This window comes from Episyrphus balteatus, chromosome X, assembly GCF_945859705.1.
Source record: "Episyrphus balteatus chromosome X, idEpiBalt1.1, whole genome shotgun sequence".
NCBI classification, from domain to species: domain Eukaryota; kingdom Metazoa; phylum Arthropoda; class Insecta; order Diptera; family Syrphidae; genus Episyrphus; species Episyrphus balteatus.
The window spans coordinates 7,727,034-7,743,920 of NC_079138.1; the positions used below are offsets into that span (position 1 = coordinate 7,727,034).

The 16,887-nt window shown below is 31.7% G+C and overlaps 2 protein-coding genes across 2 annotated transcripts in view; both read left to right on the plus strand.

Moving 5' to 3' along the window:
- LOC129920710 (cell adhesion molecule Dscam2-like) overlaps positions 1–16,887 on the plus strand; it is a 135,722-nt gene that overhangs the window by 5,496 nt on the left and 113,339 nt on the right. The window contains 1 exon segment of the mRNA XM_056002248.1: positions 8,907–9,650. Within this exon segment, the coding sequence (XP_055858223.1) occupies positions 9,428–9,650 (223 nt within the window). The 5' untranslated portion in view covers positions 8,907–9,427.
- On the plus strand, positions 2,615–7,915 carry LOC129920526 (uncharacterized). The gene is made up of 2 exons (XM_056001821.1): positions 2,615–2,621; positions 6,960–7,915. Exons 1-2 carry the CDS (start codon positions 2,615–2,617, stop codon positions 7,913–7,915), a joined length of 963 nt encoding a protein of 320 aa, XP_055857796.1.

The following is a 16,887-nucleotide window of genomic DNA, read 5'->3' on the forward strand; positions in this document are numbered from 1 at the left end:
GAACAACTTGACAGGTATCTTCAAATGCAAATTTGAAATGATGGCAATTCTTTTTTATAAATATAAACAAATATTAACCAAATTGTTTAAATTGCTGTCAAATATGGCATGTTTACAAATACCCCACCATGTCTGTGTTATTTTACAAATTCGGGGTAAATGTAAACAGTGGTTTAAAATTTAGAATTTCTTTTTCAAATTCCAATAAAAGTTTTTGTTTTCTTCCTTTGATTCTTTATATAGGCACTCAATATGCATCCTGAGCAGCTCTGAACGTCATATTTTTATTTTTTTTTACGTCAATGACCGATTTTGCAACATCATTCACTGAAAACGATGTGTTGGCTACTTTAAAGTGTGACTCCGTGGCACTTTAGCAGTAGTAATTGATTAAAACTACTTTATTTTTATTAAAACCAATAATTTCAGCAAAAATATATGTTTACATTTACCCCCAGAATACGTTGTTTACATTTTCCCATCATGAAAAATATTCTGGGGTAAATGTAAACACATGCAAATCGACATAAATGTCCTGTATTTTAAAATTTGTTTATTTCACATAGAATCTACATCAAAATTCGAAACTAAAAAGTATTTGCAAATTGTACTGACTTAATTGAATCTGCAAAAATTTTTAATATTTCTGAAAGACTAACGACTTGTTTGACACTTTAAAAAATTATCTTTCACGGAAAATACGCTCGTCGAATGAATTCTCTCTTGACAGCAATGAGTTTGACGTATAAGTTAAAAGATACATGCGTCCGCGATTTGTACTTATGTATGCGTCAAAGAGATTTAACTGAAGCTTGTTATGAGCCATGTTTTCATTTACCCCTGTTTACATTTACCCACATTGACCCTACTTGTTTTTGTTCTTGCACAGAAATAAGAGTAAGTGGTGTTTGAAGAAACACTGATACTGGCACAAGCGACCTAGTGCCTTTTACATCTAAATCTTGAGGTAGAGCAAAAGAACTGATTTCGCTCCACAAAGAATTGGATGCAATTTCATATGTACTTTGGTTTCTGAACCCCTATTCTTTAAACGTCTGTCAGGTTAAAAGGACGCTGTCGGCGTATAAGACAAAAAGACAAGGACCAAATTTGAAAATTCCCTATACAGATGGGACTTTTACATTCACACAAAAAATATATTAAAAAAAAAAATGATAGTGTAAAGTGAGCGCAAGCTGTTTTGTAATGTCATATTACGACTGCTCTAGGTTGCTGTTAAGTTTGTTGAAAAAAATCTTCTTCGCTATTCGCGAACTAATTTGAACTAAGTAAGTGAACTAAGTTCACTAGTTCACATAAATGAACTAGTTCATTGAACTATATATATTGAATGTTATATCTGATGTATCCATGTTTTTTAATAGATTTGTATTGAAAAATACAAGGGAAAGTAATTCTTATAATAATGCAAAAAATATTAATAAAATAATACGGGTAAAACTATATAGCCAATTATAACGAAAAGTATTATAAATAATATTAAACGTTTTATGCAAAAATATTAAACGGATTTAAAGAAAACCCACATAACTAAAGTATATTATAATATTGTAATACAGAAATATGTATGTATATATTCTTGTATTTGTAGTATTATTTTAGTTAGTTGTTTATAGAAAATAGATACATATACATAGTACCTTATATTTATAATTTTTTATAAATGCCAAGGTTACTGATACACCTCATGAAAGCAAGGCAACTGAACGCTTTTTTCAGTTTTCGAAAATTCCTGAAATTTTCCCATGTTCTAAAGTAAAAAAAAAAAAAACTAAAAACTATTTTCAATTTAACAGTTTTATTAATGCTCACATGTGAGTATAAATAAATAGGTACAGGGCATAGTATTTTTATTTAATAAATATAAAAAGTTTTATTAATTTTTTAAATACATTATTGTAAATAAACTTTAAAAAAAAACATTTCCAGTATCATTTGATGCACATCTAAATCGATAGAAAAAAAAAATGTTCAATAAAAAAAAGTGATTGTTAAAGGATATTTTATTGTATAATATAAGGAACAAATACAAATGTCATTCCTTTTAAGTAATAGCATTCAAAAGGCTTTGTTAGAGTATTTGTTGTTTTGTTTTCAACACAACACAAATTAAACGTTTCGTCAAATTTACTGTAGTTATATTCTTGGCAGTAAAAATATATTTCAGAATTAATTAAAAAAATATGTTTGATTCTAAGGAACTATGTAGAGTTTTTTTTTAAGAAAAAAATCTTTTTTATAATGAAAACCGTTGGAAAATTCAACAAATTTAGTTTCAATAACTGTTTTATCCTCAAGGTGAACTAAATCTTCAGCTAGATTTTGATATGGTGTAAGAGTTCCATAAGTTGGTTTTTCATCAAACACTTTATCATTCCAGTTATGAAAAAAGTATTGCTGATGCCTGACAGCTAGTGTTTCGCAAATATTTATATAATTATTCAAGCTTGCATTCAATTTTGTAAAATAGAGATGTTTCGCTTCATATCTACAGGTAGACATATTAATCAGAGGACCCATATTTTGTATAACACGACAATAATGGGTCAAAAAATGATGTTTTGGCAAAAGACTAATTTTATATTGTTCTACTATGCAACGTAGGTGCTTCTCAATCATGTCTCTTAATGATTCTACTAATAACATTGAGGTTTGGGGCGCAAAAACTATGTTGATTATGTTTAGCACCGATGTAATTCCCTCCCACAAATGTGGAAATATGTCAATATACTCATGAAATATTAATGGAAAATGAAAATTAAGCAGTGGTTTTGACTTGCTGTCAAGCCTAAGTTGATAGGACTCTTTTCCAAACTAATATTCGAAGGTAAACTTTTCCTAAACAAATAACCAAACCGAAAAGATTGAATTTTAATGTTAAGTTGGTCTTCCTTAACAACACCGTTTTCAACTAGCTTCTTTAAAAATGCTCGAATGATAAAAGGTGCGGTTCCTTCCAAAATATCGTGCATGAAGGGTTATTAAAGATGTTAAAATATTGGATATTGTTTAAAAGGCAATATCTTTTTACACCTTTAGATTCACCATACTCTGTATATGTTTGATTATTATTTAAACTAAACATTTCACTATAGTCTGCTGACGAACGAATAAGACTTTGATTTTCAATAAACGATAGCTGTGTGTCCGTTCGAGTCATAGAACATAAACGACAAAAATATGTTGCTCTGGTGGATTCTACAAAGACTAAAACACAAATTGCACCTAAATTGTCATGACTCAGACTTACTAATGAGCCACTTAGAGTTATGTTGTTATCAATACGTATGTCATCTTTTTCGAGAATCATGATATCATCAACGATTGGTTTTAAAATGGTGTTAAAAGAGCACCCAGCATTTTTGATATCATTTGCATAAAAAAGTGAAACTAGATGAATATTTTCTGTTCGCGAATTTATGTTGAAACCTAAATTTAGTAAAGTAAAATATATTGCCCCAATTTTGTGTATTGTTGTTTTACTACCTAATGGATTGACTACTTCAAAATCATCGTAAAATAACTGTAATTGTATGGCACTAGGGTTTTCTAAGAAAAAAGAGTTCGATTTAAATGCTTTTGCACAGCAAAAATTATTTAAATCTTCATCATTACAATTATTATGTTCTTTTGAAAAATAGACACTTTGAAAGGACTCATTTAAAGAGAGTTTAATGTTTCAAGAATAGGAATGTACTGGAAAGTAGGCTTGTGTAGTTCGCGAACGAACTAGTTCAATGAACTAGTTCATCTTGGTGAACTAGTGAACTTAGTTCTCTTACTTAGTTCAATTTAGTTCGCGAATAGCGAAAAAGATTTGTTTCAACAAACTAAACAGCCACCTAGAGCAATCGTAATATGACATTACGACGAAACAGCTTGCGCTCACCTTACATTATGATTTTTTATATATTTTTTGTATGAAATTAAGTCCCATCTGTATAGGGAATTTTCAAATTTGGTCCTTGTCGACGACAGCGCCCTTTTAACCCAACAGACTTTTAAAGAAGGGGTGCAGAAACCAAAGTGCATATGAAATTGCATCCAATTCTTTGTTGAGCGAAATCAGTTCTTCTGCTCTACCTCAAGATTTTGATGCACCACTTACTCTTATTTCTGAGCAACAACAAAAAACAAGAAGCATCTTGGACCTTGCATTACTATGATTTCGATTAAATGAAAGCAAAACGTACTTCTTCTAGACATTCGTCAGGAACCAGAAAAGTCGAAAATGTAGAAAATAAAATATGTACATATCTGTTATATAGGTTGTATTTGTTTTATTATGTAGAATGCGTCAATTTTACATAAATTTGGATACAGTTTGTACAAACTAATTTTGTTTTTTAATTCTAACAAAACTGGGGTGATTAAAATAAATTGAACTAAAATGAACTAGTTCAGAACTAGTTCAGTAGCGTGATTTGAACTAAAGTGATCGATCACTCAAGTGAACTAAAGTGCCCAACTCTACTGGAAAGTACATTGAACAAAAATATCCTTGTATGTTCCGCTCAAAGAATCGAATTTTTTTCCCATCTGCCACCAATACTTTTTGAAATCGAACTTACATACTTTTTTTCAAAAGTCAGTTGTTTCTGTCTTTTATAGGATGAGTCAAATTGCTTTAAATCATTAATGCAAGAATCTTTGCAAGTAGACAACAATGATTGAATATCAATAATTTCAGATTTCAATTTGGCCTGGTCTACAAGAATTTCAACATTTGTTAGGGCCGTGTCAACAATATCACTGGCATTTTTAAGTAGTTTTGTCACATTACATTGGGCTATTCCCATGGCTAATGCTTGGTTTGAAAAATTGTTAATTATTTGCCTAAAATTTATAAGATCATTATTTTGAGAACTAAAGTCGTTTCCTGTATTTGAATTATTAATTTCATTGCAATCACTAATTTCATTTGAAACTGCTTCGATCTCAGAAGAGAGAGTGGAGTCTTGGACAATATTTACACAACTTTTTACATGTCGCCTAAGACCATTATATGTACAAAATTCTCTAGAACAATCCTGGTAGACAACGCATTTTAGAGTAATATTTTTTTCATTTGTGAAAAAATGATCAATACGCAAGTGCGATATAACAAATGATATAGATGGAAATGTTTTTGTACATACGAAGCAAAAATAATGCATCTTAAATAATATGTACCTTAGTTCATGTAAATTTAATTAAATATATTAGTTCATGTAAATTTGATAAGATTTGATTGAAATTAAAATTTTAATTCAAATTTTTAAAAGAACAGTTCAAAAATTTATCAATTCAAAACACTGAATTTGTTGATGAATTTGGAAGAAATTTCAATTATTCTGTTGGACTTGAAATTTCCTATTTTAGGTATATATGGAAAACGCAAAAAAATTATAAAAAGTTATAAGACTAGGATGGTATTGAATATTAAAAACGAAATGCAATTTAAATAATAAATCAAAAGTTTCAATGAAGTTAAAATTTAGAGGTACCTGTTAGATTTTGTTATCTACAATGATATAGTATTGAGAAATTGCCTGGGTGTTGGCACCAACGGCGATTATAAATGGTTGTTCGGAATTGATATTATAATCCGATTTAGGTGTATTGATATGTTGAAACTGAATTAATTTTTCTATTGTGTTTTTAAAATTCATCCTCCGTTTTTCTTTTGATTTGGGCCCTTGAGCAGTTGAGGGAAAGAGCTTAAGAAGTAGTAAGACCAATTCCACTTCAGAGTTCCAATCTGTAAGATATAAACGTTGATTTTTTTAACAAGTAACAATAAACATTATGAAAGTACCTTCTATTTTCTAATCATTCCCATATGTTTCCTTAAACACATCTCTAATGTGCTTTTTTGATACAATAAAGTTTTTTACATTGTAAGAGGTCTATGTAGTCATCACTGATAAGCCAAAAAATAAAGAAAAATCAAAAATTTTCAAAAAAATGGAGAAATATCCTAAAACGGTATGAATTTTTTTTTTCAAAATTTAACTTTTTTTTTGAAAAATTTTAATTTTCTTTGGTTTATCTAAAATTTAAACGTTATTTATTAATAAAATGTGTAGATAAACTCAAAAGAATTTGATTTTGCTTACAATCACCCATAGTTATAAAATAGCTTTGATAGCTTTTCTAAAATGATCTCAAATGTAAAAAAACATTTTTTTTTTTAACAAAGTAAACTTAATTTATTTGTAGAGATTTGAATGAAATTTTCCAATGCATCCTTAAATTCTCTGTAAAGTGATTCGTTGTTGAGATATTGATAGTCAAAGTTAAAAATTTGGTTTGATGACTGATATTGCAGTCTAAAAAAAATCGTAAAAGTTTGAAACAAAAAGAATCTTAAAGCCAAATAAATAGCTTTTCTAAAAATAATAATCATTTTTCGCAAAAAAATTTCCCACTCTTTTTAAGAAACAAAAATAATTTGGAAAATTTTGGTATTTGAATAATTCCAAAGAATTAGCTACCATTAGAAATGAAATATTTAATTTTAAAATCCTAAAACTAGAGGAATGTAGCTTTCACATGCTTTTTGTTTTGTCATGATACGACGATTTTTATACTATTTATCAAAAATCACTAAAAAAATCACAATTTTTTTTGTTCCCTTAATTTTTTGGGCTAGTGTAGTAAGTACCTATAAATTTAAGGTGCTGTAATGCTAATTAAACTTTTTAATTATTTGCTTTCTCAAAGCCTTCTTTGTATTCAGTTTAAATTAAGCCTTAAAGTATAAGAGAAATTCACATCACAAAAAACAAGAAAAGGAAACAAAAAGAATGAATATATTAATCAATACAACTTTTGAAAATATGAGTAATTTTAAAGTACGACACACAATTTTTTAATCACGATTAGAAATCGGTTATTAAATTTATTTATTTATGTACCGCTTTTGAATGAGACTATATATTACATTAAACCTTTAGTAGATTTGAACAAAAATTTCTCCATTTTAATACCAGAAAGAGAGGGGTGGGATTCCAATTCGCTTATCAGCGAACAGGGATTCCCCTTCTACACTGACGGTTCAAAAATAGAATCAGGAACAGGAGATGGGGTGTTCTGTAAACCTCTCAATATTAGAGAATCATATAGACTCCCAGACGATTGCAGTGTGTTTCAAGCTGAAATCTTTGCTATAGAAAAAGCGGCAGAATTGGTTCACAAAGAAAAATTAATCTCCTCGGAGATAACATTCTTTGTGGACAGTCAGGCTGCTATCAAAGCTTTAGCCAGTGAGACGATAAGATCCAAAGCGGTTTTAAACTGCAGAAAGAAAATCAATAGCATTTGCTACACTAACCAAGTAAAACTCTGCTGGGTTCCTGGGCATAGCAATATAGAAGGGAATGAAATAGTGGATGAACTAGCTAGGTTAGGGTCAGCGTCAAAAGAGGATAGCAGCACCCAATTAGTAAGGGGACCAGATATCCCTATCGGTGTGCTCAAAAGGAAAATAGACCTAATGACTAAAGAAAAAATCAATAACACCTGGAAAACTAGGGACGATTGTAGTATCGCTATAAGTTTATGGCCTAAAATCAACGAAAAAGGAACTCGGTATATATTATCCCTGAGTAAAAAGAACATTAGAATCTTGATAGGTGTACTAACGGGTCATTGTGCCATTGGTACAATGGCTATTAGAATGGGTGTATTTTCACCTGATTTCTGCAGAAGCTGTCAAGATGAAGAGGAAATAGAGTCCATTAAACACCTGCTCTGCGATTGTCCAAACCTCCAAACAAACCGACTCCGTTACTTCGGAAAAAGGTTCGTAGGACAACTAGACGATCTAGAGCAGGTGTCAATGGCTAACATGAGAAAATTCATTGAAAGTACAGGATGGTTCGTAAATGAGCCAGTTTTTGTAAACCGATGAACAGTTAGGAACATCAATGCGATTTTTTAAATAAAAGGGAATCACAATGGACCAATAGGCCCCCGTGTATGCTGCAGCTTAGCTGTGCACTACCCTATTTACCTAACCTTACCTAACCTATGTACCAAATTTCAATCAAATCGGTCCACCCGTTCAGTTTTTATAGGTTTTTTCAACTTCCTCCATAGAAGGGAACCACTGTGCGACGCGAAGGACGTCATGACGAGAGCAACTTTTTTTAACTTCTCCATAATCGTAAATCGTAATGTTGGTTTTGATTAAAACCTTGAAATTTTTTTTTGACGACACGAAACCAATAGGATTTGCCTTATATAGCAAGTAAACATTTTCAAAATCGTTAAGCTGGATTCACACCAGGTTCAACATACGTTCCAAATCGACATAATGAATAGTTAAACCTTTCCAAACTGGTTCAATTGATGTGTGGGCTCAGATATGTCCTATATGCATCAGTTAGAATAATTTGGAAATGTTTAACTATTCAGTACGCCAATAAGGAACGTATGTTGATCGTGTTGATCAACCTAGTGTGGATCTAGGTTTAGAGCCGTTTTAAAAAAAATAATTTTTTATACATAAAAATGTCCAAATTAAAAAAAAAAGTGGTATGCCATTTTGAAGAAATAGTTAAGTAACACTTAAAAACGAAATTTCGAAATATTATACTAACCCGTTTTCAAAAAATTGATTTTTCAAAAAAAATAAGACGTTTTTGTATAAAAAATCTCGTTGAAATCGGGTGAGTCACAAACAAAAAAAAAAAAAACGGTTTTATGTCAGGTCAGGTGTCCAGAAAATCTGTTATTCTCTTTGTGTTATGGAAGCTATACCCTCACCAAAAATCGACTTCTAAATCTCTTTTTACTTTTGCTCAAATTAAGACCCTTTGTGTGCAAATTTCTACAATGACACTTTATTTTCAGATCAAATTATAATACAAACATCTTTTTGCTTTCTTACCCTCCACCAGCGTTCGTCTTCTACCTTTGGATAGCGAAAATGAGAAACGACCATGAAAGCTATCATTTTTAATACGAAAACGATGATCCGAAAAATGATCACCAAAAACCATCAGCAACGAACAATAAACTACGACCTTTATCTACCCAGGCTTAATTTATATGAAAATCAATGGCTAAGTATCTGATGGAGTAGATACTTTAATGTTATCAGTTTTTTCCATTACCATCAATTCGGCAAAAAAAAAAAATAAAAAACAAAAAAAGAAAATAAAATAAAAAAAAAAAATTAAAAAAAAAAAAAAAATAAACTTAAGGGAACCATTTATCCCTTCGTCCATATCACATCGCAGGTTAACTACAACTTTACTCTAAATTAGAACTCTGAAACTGAAATTAAAATAATTATACTTGTAATACAATAAGCTACATGAAGATAACTTTTTTTAAACTATAAAAAAAAAACAGAAAGTCGCCATTGTGTTCTTATAATCATAACCGTTTACTTCACCGTTCACTGCGAACTTTAATAATGTTTCAAACAAAGAACGCACACAGGGAGCAGCCATATCCTGGATCAGGGCCAGAACTTAGACGAGAAACCGAAACAGCAAAAGCTATTGAAAAACCATCATTATCAACATCATTATCATCAATGGAATTATCGTCGTCAACATTAAACAGAAAATTCTGTTGCCGACTACGTTTTGTGCGTATTTATGTTGCTCTTTTGCTCTTCATTGTCACTGAAACGGGTAAGTGTTTTTTTTAAATGTTTTTACTTTAATTTTTAGTTTATTAAGTATTTTTGATCCATGAATTAGGAATTCTAAATAAATTTAATAAGCTAATCTGCACCCTGTAAAAGATTTCCCAACAAAACTTGAATACATGTAGGAGGTACGTACTATCTTTTTTGTTTATAAGCAAATAAAAACTTTTGGTGGTTTATTACATTAGAAGAATCCCGTTTTAAGTTTTACCTTTTAAAGTCTAAGTTTCTGGTTTTGGATCCCTAAAGTTTCTGTATTTTATACTGGTTCGGTGCTTAGGGTTTTAACTTAGGTATCCTTCAACTTCTCTTGATATTATGGTATCCAAAACACACTTAAACACACGCTCCCATCGACACGGAATAATCTCCTTCGTTTATATCCAAATCCGGGCCTTTTCATGCATTTTGTTCCCTTTTGACACACTAATGGCTTTAGCAATGAGCGTCCTTACAGTTTTTTGATGGAGGGTGATTATGTACAGTTTTAATCCGAATATAGGAAGAATATTTTGATAAAACTTTAGTATTTCATAGTTTTTTGGTGCAACCAGTCTCAAATTTTCTATCAAAGGCTGAATAGTTAATGGACTGTTTTTTTTTTTTTTTTACTTTTGGATTGAAAAAGTGTGATGAAGATATTCAGTACAAGCTTCTCCCTCAGGTCTGGCTATTTTATGGAATATCGCAGTTTTGCATTTAGTTTAATTCAGGTTAAAACTTCAGATTTTTCCAATATAAATCCTCTAATGGAGTCCTGTTACCATACCATCAATTATTTTCTAATAATTAATCGAGTCCTGTTACCATACAATCAAGTATTTTTTATTTATTTACATATATTATATTAAATTCAATAAAAAATATAAAGTTTTTGGACAAAAATACTTAAATTAGAGGAATAAGTGACCTCCTTACAACCCTATGCCGTTGACCGTGGTAGCAAGCGACGGACGGTGATGGTGCGGAACTGAACCGAAAGCTTTATGCTCTTTGCCATACTTTCCTCCCTTCTCTTTTTGTTATTTAAGCTGGTCGTTTGGGTGGGCTTTATGGTAGACAAGGGGGCGAGAGTGGAGTTTAGGGTACAGAGGAATTTGCAAAGCATGTTCCATTCAATGCCTGTCGTTGTGTCTTTTTCGTCGTTCGGTTCAGTTCTATTCTTCTCTCTAAAGTTACCCTGATTTTCATCCCCAAATATAATTATAATGTAGGTATATACATTTATATCTATAGACTGGGTTGTATGCACATATTTACGACGACCTTTATTGAATGGAATTTTAAAATCCTTTCTCTTTAGTGGATAATGTAAAAAGGAAAGACCATTGATTAAACAGAAATATTTTATTTGCTTTTTAAGGACGACTGACAACTCATCGAATGGAAGACCTTTTTTGTTGTTCATCACTCCGTGTCCGTCCGTCCGCACCTGCCTGGAAAGCAAATATTTACATACACTTAAATACAAGCCACCCGTCTTCGTCTTCGTTTTCGTCTTTGTTCACGCAATCAAAATCCAACCCAAAGCCGAAGCTGAAAGCAATGCCTACACCATTACCATGACCTTCTCTAGTTATCCGCACCACTCCTAAGATTTATTTATCAAACTAAACGAAATTAATCTAACAGAAGCACAAATTTGGATGGATAGTGTTTAGTGTTACATAAGAAATCAGCGAACTCTAGAGTCCCAATCAGAATACACAGGTCTTGCTGTTGCACGTTGCACCACAAAATAAAACAAACTATTTCAAATCGAACACATTCTTTGATGTCTCTGTCGGTCGCATGCATTCTTTTCACGAATTTAATTCAACTCATAAGACATCACTTAATACTAATATAACTTTAATCGGCTATTTTAAATGGACTTTAAAATTCAACGAAGCATTAAGGAAATCTTTATTTCTTGGTTATAAATTTAATTTGTAGGGTAAGGTGGCCTAAAATGCCCCTCCTAATGAAAATGTTTCATATTTCGAAAAAAGTAACATTCAAACATTAATTCTATAAGTAAGTATAAAATGGTATGTAGAAGTAAGTGTGCTATTTTACCCGAGTGCTAAGTAGGTAGGCCATTTTGTCCGTTTTGGTTTTTTTTAAATTTAAGTTTTATACCGAAAAATCTAAAATCGATCTAAGCCAACATATTGCAGTAAATTAGTAATAAATACTTCATACATACACAGGGTGTCCCAAAAGTAATAGGCCAACTTAAGGGCTCTCAAAATTTGGTAACTTGTTCATTCCAAATCCTTACGGTTTTCGATTTAATGCAGTTCTTGTGAAATTTAAAGAAATTCCTACTTGGCAACAGTATTTTGCTTCCTACGCCCATAATTGATTTTTGTTTTTAACAATTCTTTCATTAGAACATTGCCAAATATTTAGGAACAATTAATTGATCAAAATATTTTGTATTTCATACTCCATTTTGCTGATAATTAAATAACAGTTCCAAGTTTTATAATAACTCAATTTCCAACTTTTATTTCAGAGCAACACCGCGAAAAAAATTTGTAGCCTTGTGGTATTACTCCAGTCAAAGCGTCGGAAAAAAGGGCCTCACCTTGCGCAGAGAGGCACTGTCAGTTTAAGTAATATTAAGTCAAAGTCGTTTTTTTGTTTAGCAAACTCTTGCCTTATTATTTTGCAAACGGTGCGAGTATTGGCTAAGAAAATAAAATATTATTGTAGTCCTTTAAATTATCTACAATTTAGCTCTCTACGACCCACGGGAGCCGAGCTATTATAATTTTAAGAAAGTATTAATGCGTACGAAAATTCAAAAAAATTTCCCTTGTTTATGATTCGAATACTAGTTCTCAGTGAGAGGGGTTGTTTTCATTGTTTCTCGTTATAAGAGAATTTGTCTTATGTTTTTTCGTTGGTCATTTGGACTTTTTTTAAAAAATTAATTTCTCATCTCGTGTGGGTCGTAGAGAGCTAAATTTTTTTTAAATTGTAGATAATTTAAAGGACTACAATACAATACAATGTATACAATACAAGAGAATGTATGTTTATTTTTTGGTCTACGATAATCTGGAGCAAAGATATTAGCTTAGAAGCAAAATATCCCAAAAAATGCATTTTTGTGAATAACTCCGCTAATAAGAATGATCAGGTGGTGAGAAATTGGGTTTAAGCCTTTTAAATATACCCCTATCGATCCATGAAATAAAAACAGACAGTGCCTCTCATCGCAAGGTCAAATGACGCTTTGACTGGAGTATATAATAATTTGGAAGTATTGAAACTATCGATAGTTTTGTGAAGTATCGATATACTCGATATTTTTTTGTTATCGATGCTATCGATAGTATGTCAAAGTTTAACCAACACTAAATTAACAGTTAAATTAATTTTTAATGGAAAACATGCTATGTATTTGTGCAAAAGAGAACAAAAACAGCGAAAAAACGATAACAATGTAAAAAATTCCGATTTTTTTAAAAAAATTTCTAAAAAAATCACTAAACTTTCAAATAAATTGTTCAAAATTGTTTACAATGTAGCAAATAACGTTTTAGCAGAATTATTAGCAATATAAACATTGTTTTTGATTGAAAAATGACTAAAAACAGTGGAAAAATCTCAAAATAATTGAAAAAACTTAAAAAAAAAATTTTGTTCGAAGTCGTACCGATAAATCGAAAAACTAATGATGCCAATGGATTTCTCGGGTCCGAAATAGGGCGAAACAGTTAATCGCGCGCCTGTCTCAAAAATTTTTTTCAAAAAACTTGCACAGTGTTTTCAATTCAGAAGCTCTTAGAAAATTGAATTGTGAATTAAACTATGTTGAACTTGAAATTCATAAACTACAATAGCAGGGCAAGTTTTTAAAATAATAAACCACTGCCACACCATACAAATTTTTTTCGCGGTGTTGCTCTGAAATAAAAGTTAGAAATTGAGTTATTATAAAACTTAGAACTGATAATTAATTTCCAGTGAAAATGGCTTATGAAATACAAAATATTTGGATCAATTAATTGTTCCTAAATATTTGGCAATGTTTTAGTGAAAGAATTGTTAAAAACAAAAATCAATTATGGGCGTAGGAAGCAAAATACTGTTGCCAAGTAGGGATTTTTCGAAATTTCCAAGAACTTCATTACCAAATTCTGGAAGCCTTTAAGTTGGCCTATCAGCATATTTCGTTTGATCCATTACTTTTGGGACACCCTGTATAACATTAACGGCTTTCTCGAAATAAATTGTTTTGTATACAGTTTTTTTTTTGTTAAAAAATATGGAAAGGTATAGTTTGAGCTGTCAAATATTAAATAATCGCTTGACAAACATTAATAGCGTTTTTAATTGGCAATCCGGAATTGTTCTTCGATTCGGAATCCTAATTGAACAGTTTTTTTTATTCCGAAGAATCTGAAGTTTGGTGTGAATGTATTGGTTGAGTTTGACGTATGTCACATATATGTGTATTAGAACATATATTATTAGCCTGACCACGGGCAATTGTTTTTAGGTGCAAGAATGTAACCATGTTCCCCTAAAATATTAAAATTCACAGTCTATTCAGGTTGTGATTTTTATAAGTGTCTGTATTCATGGACCAACATTTTGCGTGTTAAGCCTGGTACGCTGCTCGCGCTAAATTTTAGCTCCCATACAAATTATCGAAAAATTTTAGCTGAGCTAAAATGGCTCCCATACAAATTATCGATAACTTGTATGGGAATTTTATCTTGGCTAAAATTTAGCGCGAGCAGCGTACCAGGCTTTAGTAAGGGTATGACAGCATCTAACTGATGAGCCCACTGTCATACCTGGGCGAAACGCATATGGAGTTGAGGTCACTTTAACTTTTTAATAATAAAAAGTTATTAACTTTTTAATTGAATTATATTCAATCACTCCGCTTAAAAATAAAAATAATTTTCATTATTTTTTTCACTTTGTTTACTTATTAGCCTGACCACGGGAAATTGTTTTCAGGTGCAAGAATGTAACCATGTTCCCCTAAAATATTAAAATTCACAGTCTATTCAGGTTGTTTTTTTTTATAAGTGTCTGTATTCATGGACCAAAATTTTGCGTCTTAGTAAGGGTATGACAGCATCTAACTGATGAGCCCACTGTCATACCTGGGCGAAACGCATATGGAGTTGAGGTCACTTTAACTTTTTAATAATAAAAAGTTATTAACTTTTTAATGGAAGTATGTGTATTAGCGCCAAATATGACATTGGTCAAATGTGACATCTGACATTTAAATCTATGAATGTTAGAGTGATTCTGCTTCTGATTCTGTTTTTAAAACCAGAAGAGAAATTCCCTTTTTTTCAGAAACAGAACTGTCAGTTTTGCCCAATTGAACGCATTCAGTTTGCTTTTTTTGCTTCCAGATTGCCAATTAAAAACGCCTTAAAACTTTTCTATTTTGTTCAATTGTACGATTTATATCAATCAAGGAGACCATTTTATCTTGGGCGCCATTTCAGGCCATTTTGCCCTACTAACCCTTACAAAAATTACAGTTGTTTTGTCAAAAGATAATTCCACTAAAACCTTTAGCTGCGTCCATTTTATGTTGATCAACACTGTTTTTTTAGTTGTTGGCCGACATGTTCCTCGTTCACATTCTCAGGAGAGTGTGGAACAATATTGCTACAAGTAAAGATATGCTAAAGCAGGACGCTTTAAAGAAAACCAACCTTAGATGGACTCAGAGTAATAAATTTCTAGCAACTAAGCAATATAGACTTGAAACGCTCAAGGGGAATTTAAATCGAATGCATATTAGCTCCCCCATAGGTAGACACGTAAAAAGAATGGGCGTGTTTTCTAATGATTTCTGCAGAAGTTGCATGGACGAAGAAGAAGAGGAAACTGTTCAACATCTTCTGTACACCTGCACTGCTCTCTCTCTCTCTCTATTAGAAGAAAACTCCATTTAGGAGAATTCTTCTACGAGGACACTAGCGATTTAGTTAAAACGGAAGTTAAAAGTGGTTCGGCTAGTGAGTTCCTAACTTGTACTTGCTAGTCATTTGATGTATCACAATGGATCCATTAGGGTCTAAGCTAAGTGTGTCGGGTAACTTGCCCAACAACCACTACAACCTAAACCTAACCATTGCTTGCTTATGCATTTTGTGAATTGTTTCGCCGACGACTCAACCCTTATACTACGTTTCCACCTACCCTAAATCCGAGATTTAGCATAAATCTCAAGTTTTATTCTAAATCTCGGATTGAAGGTAGGTGAAAATCTTAGATTTAGGGTAGCTGAACCCAAATCTGAGATTTAGCGAAGTAGATTTAAAATAAATCTCGAGATTTATTCTAAATCTACTTAGCTAAATCTCGGATTTACCGTAGGTGGAAACATAGTATTAGCTTCTCATATTCATTTCTTACTTCACGTCCCTGCTCCTCGGATGTAGAGCGTGAACGGTTGTGTATGATTAGTTCATTGAATTCTGATCTCGACAGCATTGTAAAATGGGGATACGAAAACCGAGTAGAATTCAATGCTTCGAATACCTAATGCTGTCTTTTGTCGTTGAAATTCAATGTACCGCCTTTGCCACTATCCATGAGTGGTACCTGCATCAGTGAAACCGAAAAGCTGTCAGTACTAGGTATGTGTGTTAATGATGATCTACCATCTACGTTGGAATGACCACATATTTCAAGTTGCCAAAAATGGTGCTAAATACTTAGGTTTTCTTTAAAGGTGCAGGAAATTCTTCACATCTTCAGACTTGGCCTCAATTTATAAAGCCTACGTCCCACTGTTGTCCAAAATGACTTATCTCGTTGCAAAAATCATAACTTTTGAACGGATTGAGGTAGCGGTACAGTTTTTTTTTTAATTTGAAGGAAATTTCCAGGGCTGTTACACCAATGAATTTCAAGAAAATTGTTTTACAGGGTGTTTAGGAATCATCGGCCGAAAACCGATTTTCTTAAAAAAAAAATATTTAAATTAAAATTGGTATGCCATTTTGTAGAAATCACTAATTCACATCTAAAAAAAGTTCAGATTACACTTTTCCATGATATTACGATTATACACAGAGAAAAATAGACCACATAAAATAGAACAAAAACAATAAGATTTCTCTATGGTTTTCATCCAAGAAGGAAACCTTATTAAAACAATCGGGTTTTCCTTATTGTTTTAAAATCTGCAAAAAAATAAAAAAAACGATGACCAGGCTGGGAATCGAACTGGAGACTTCAAA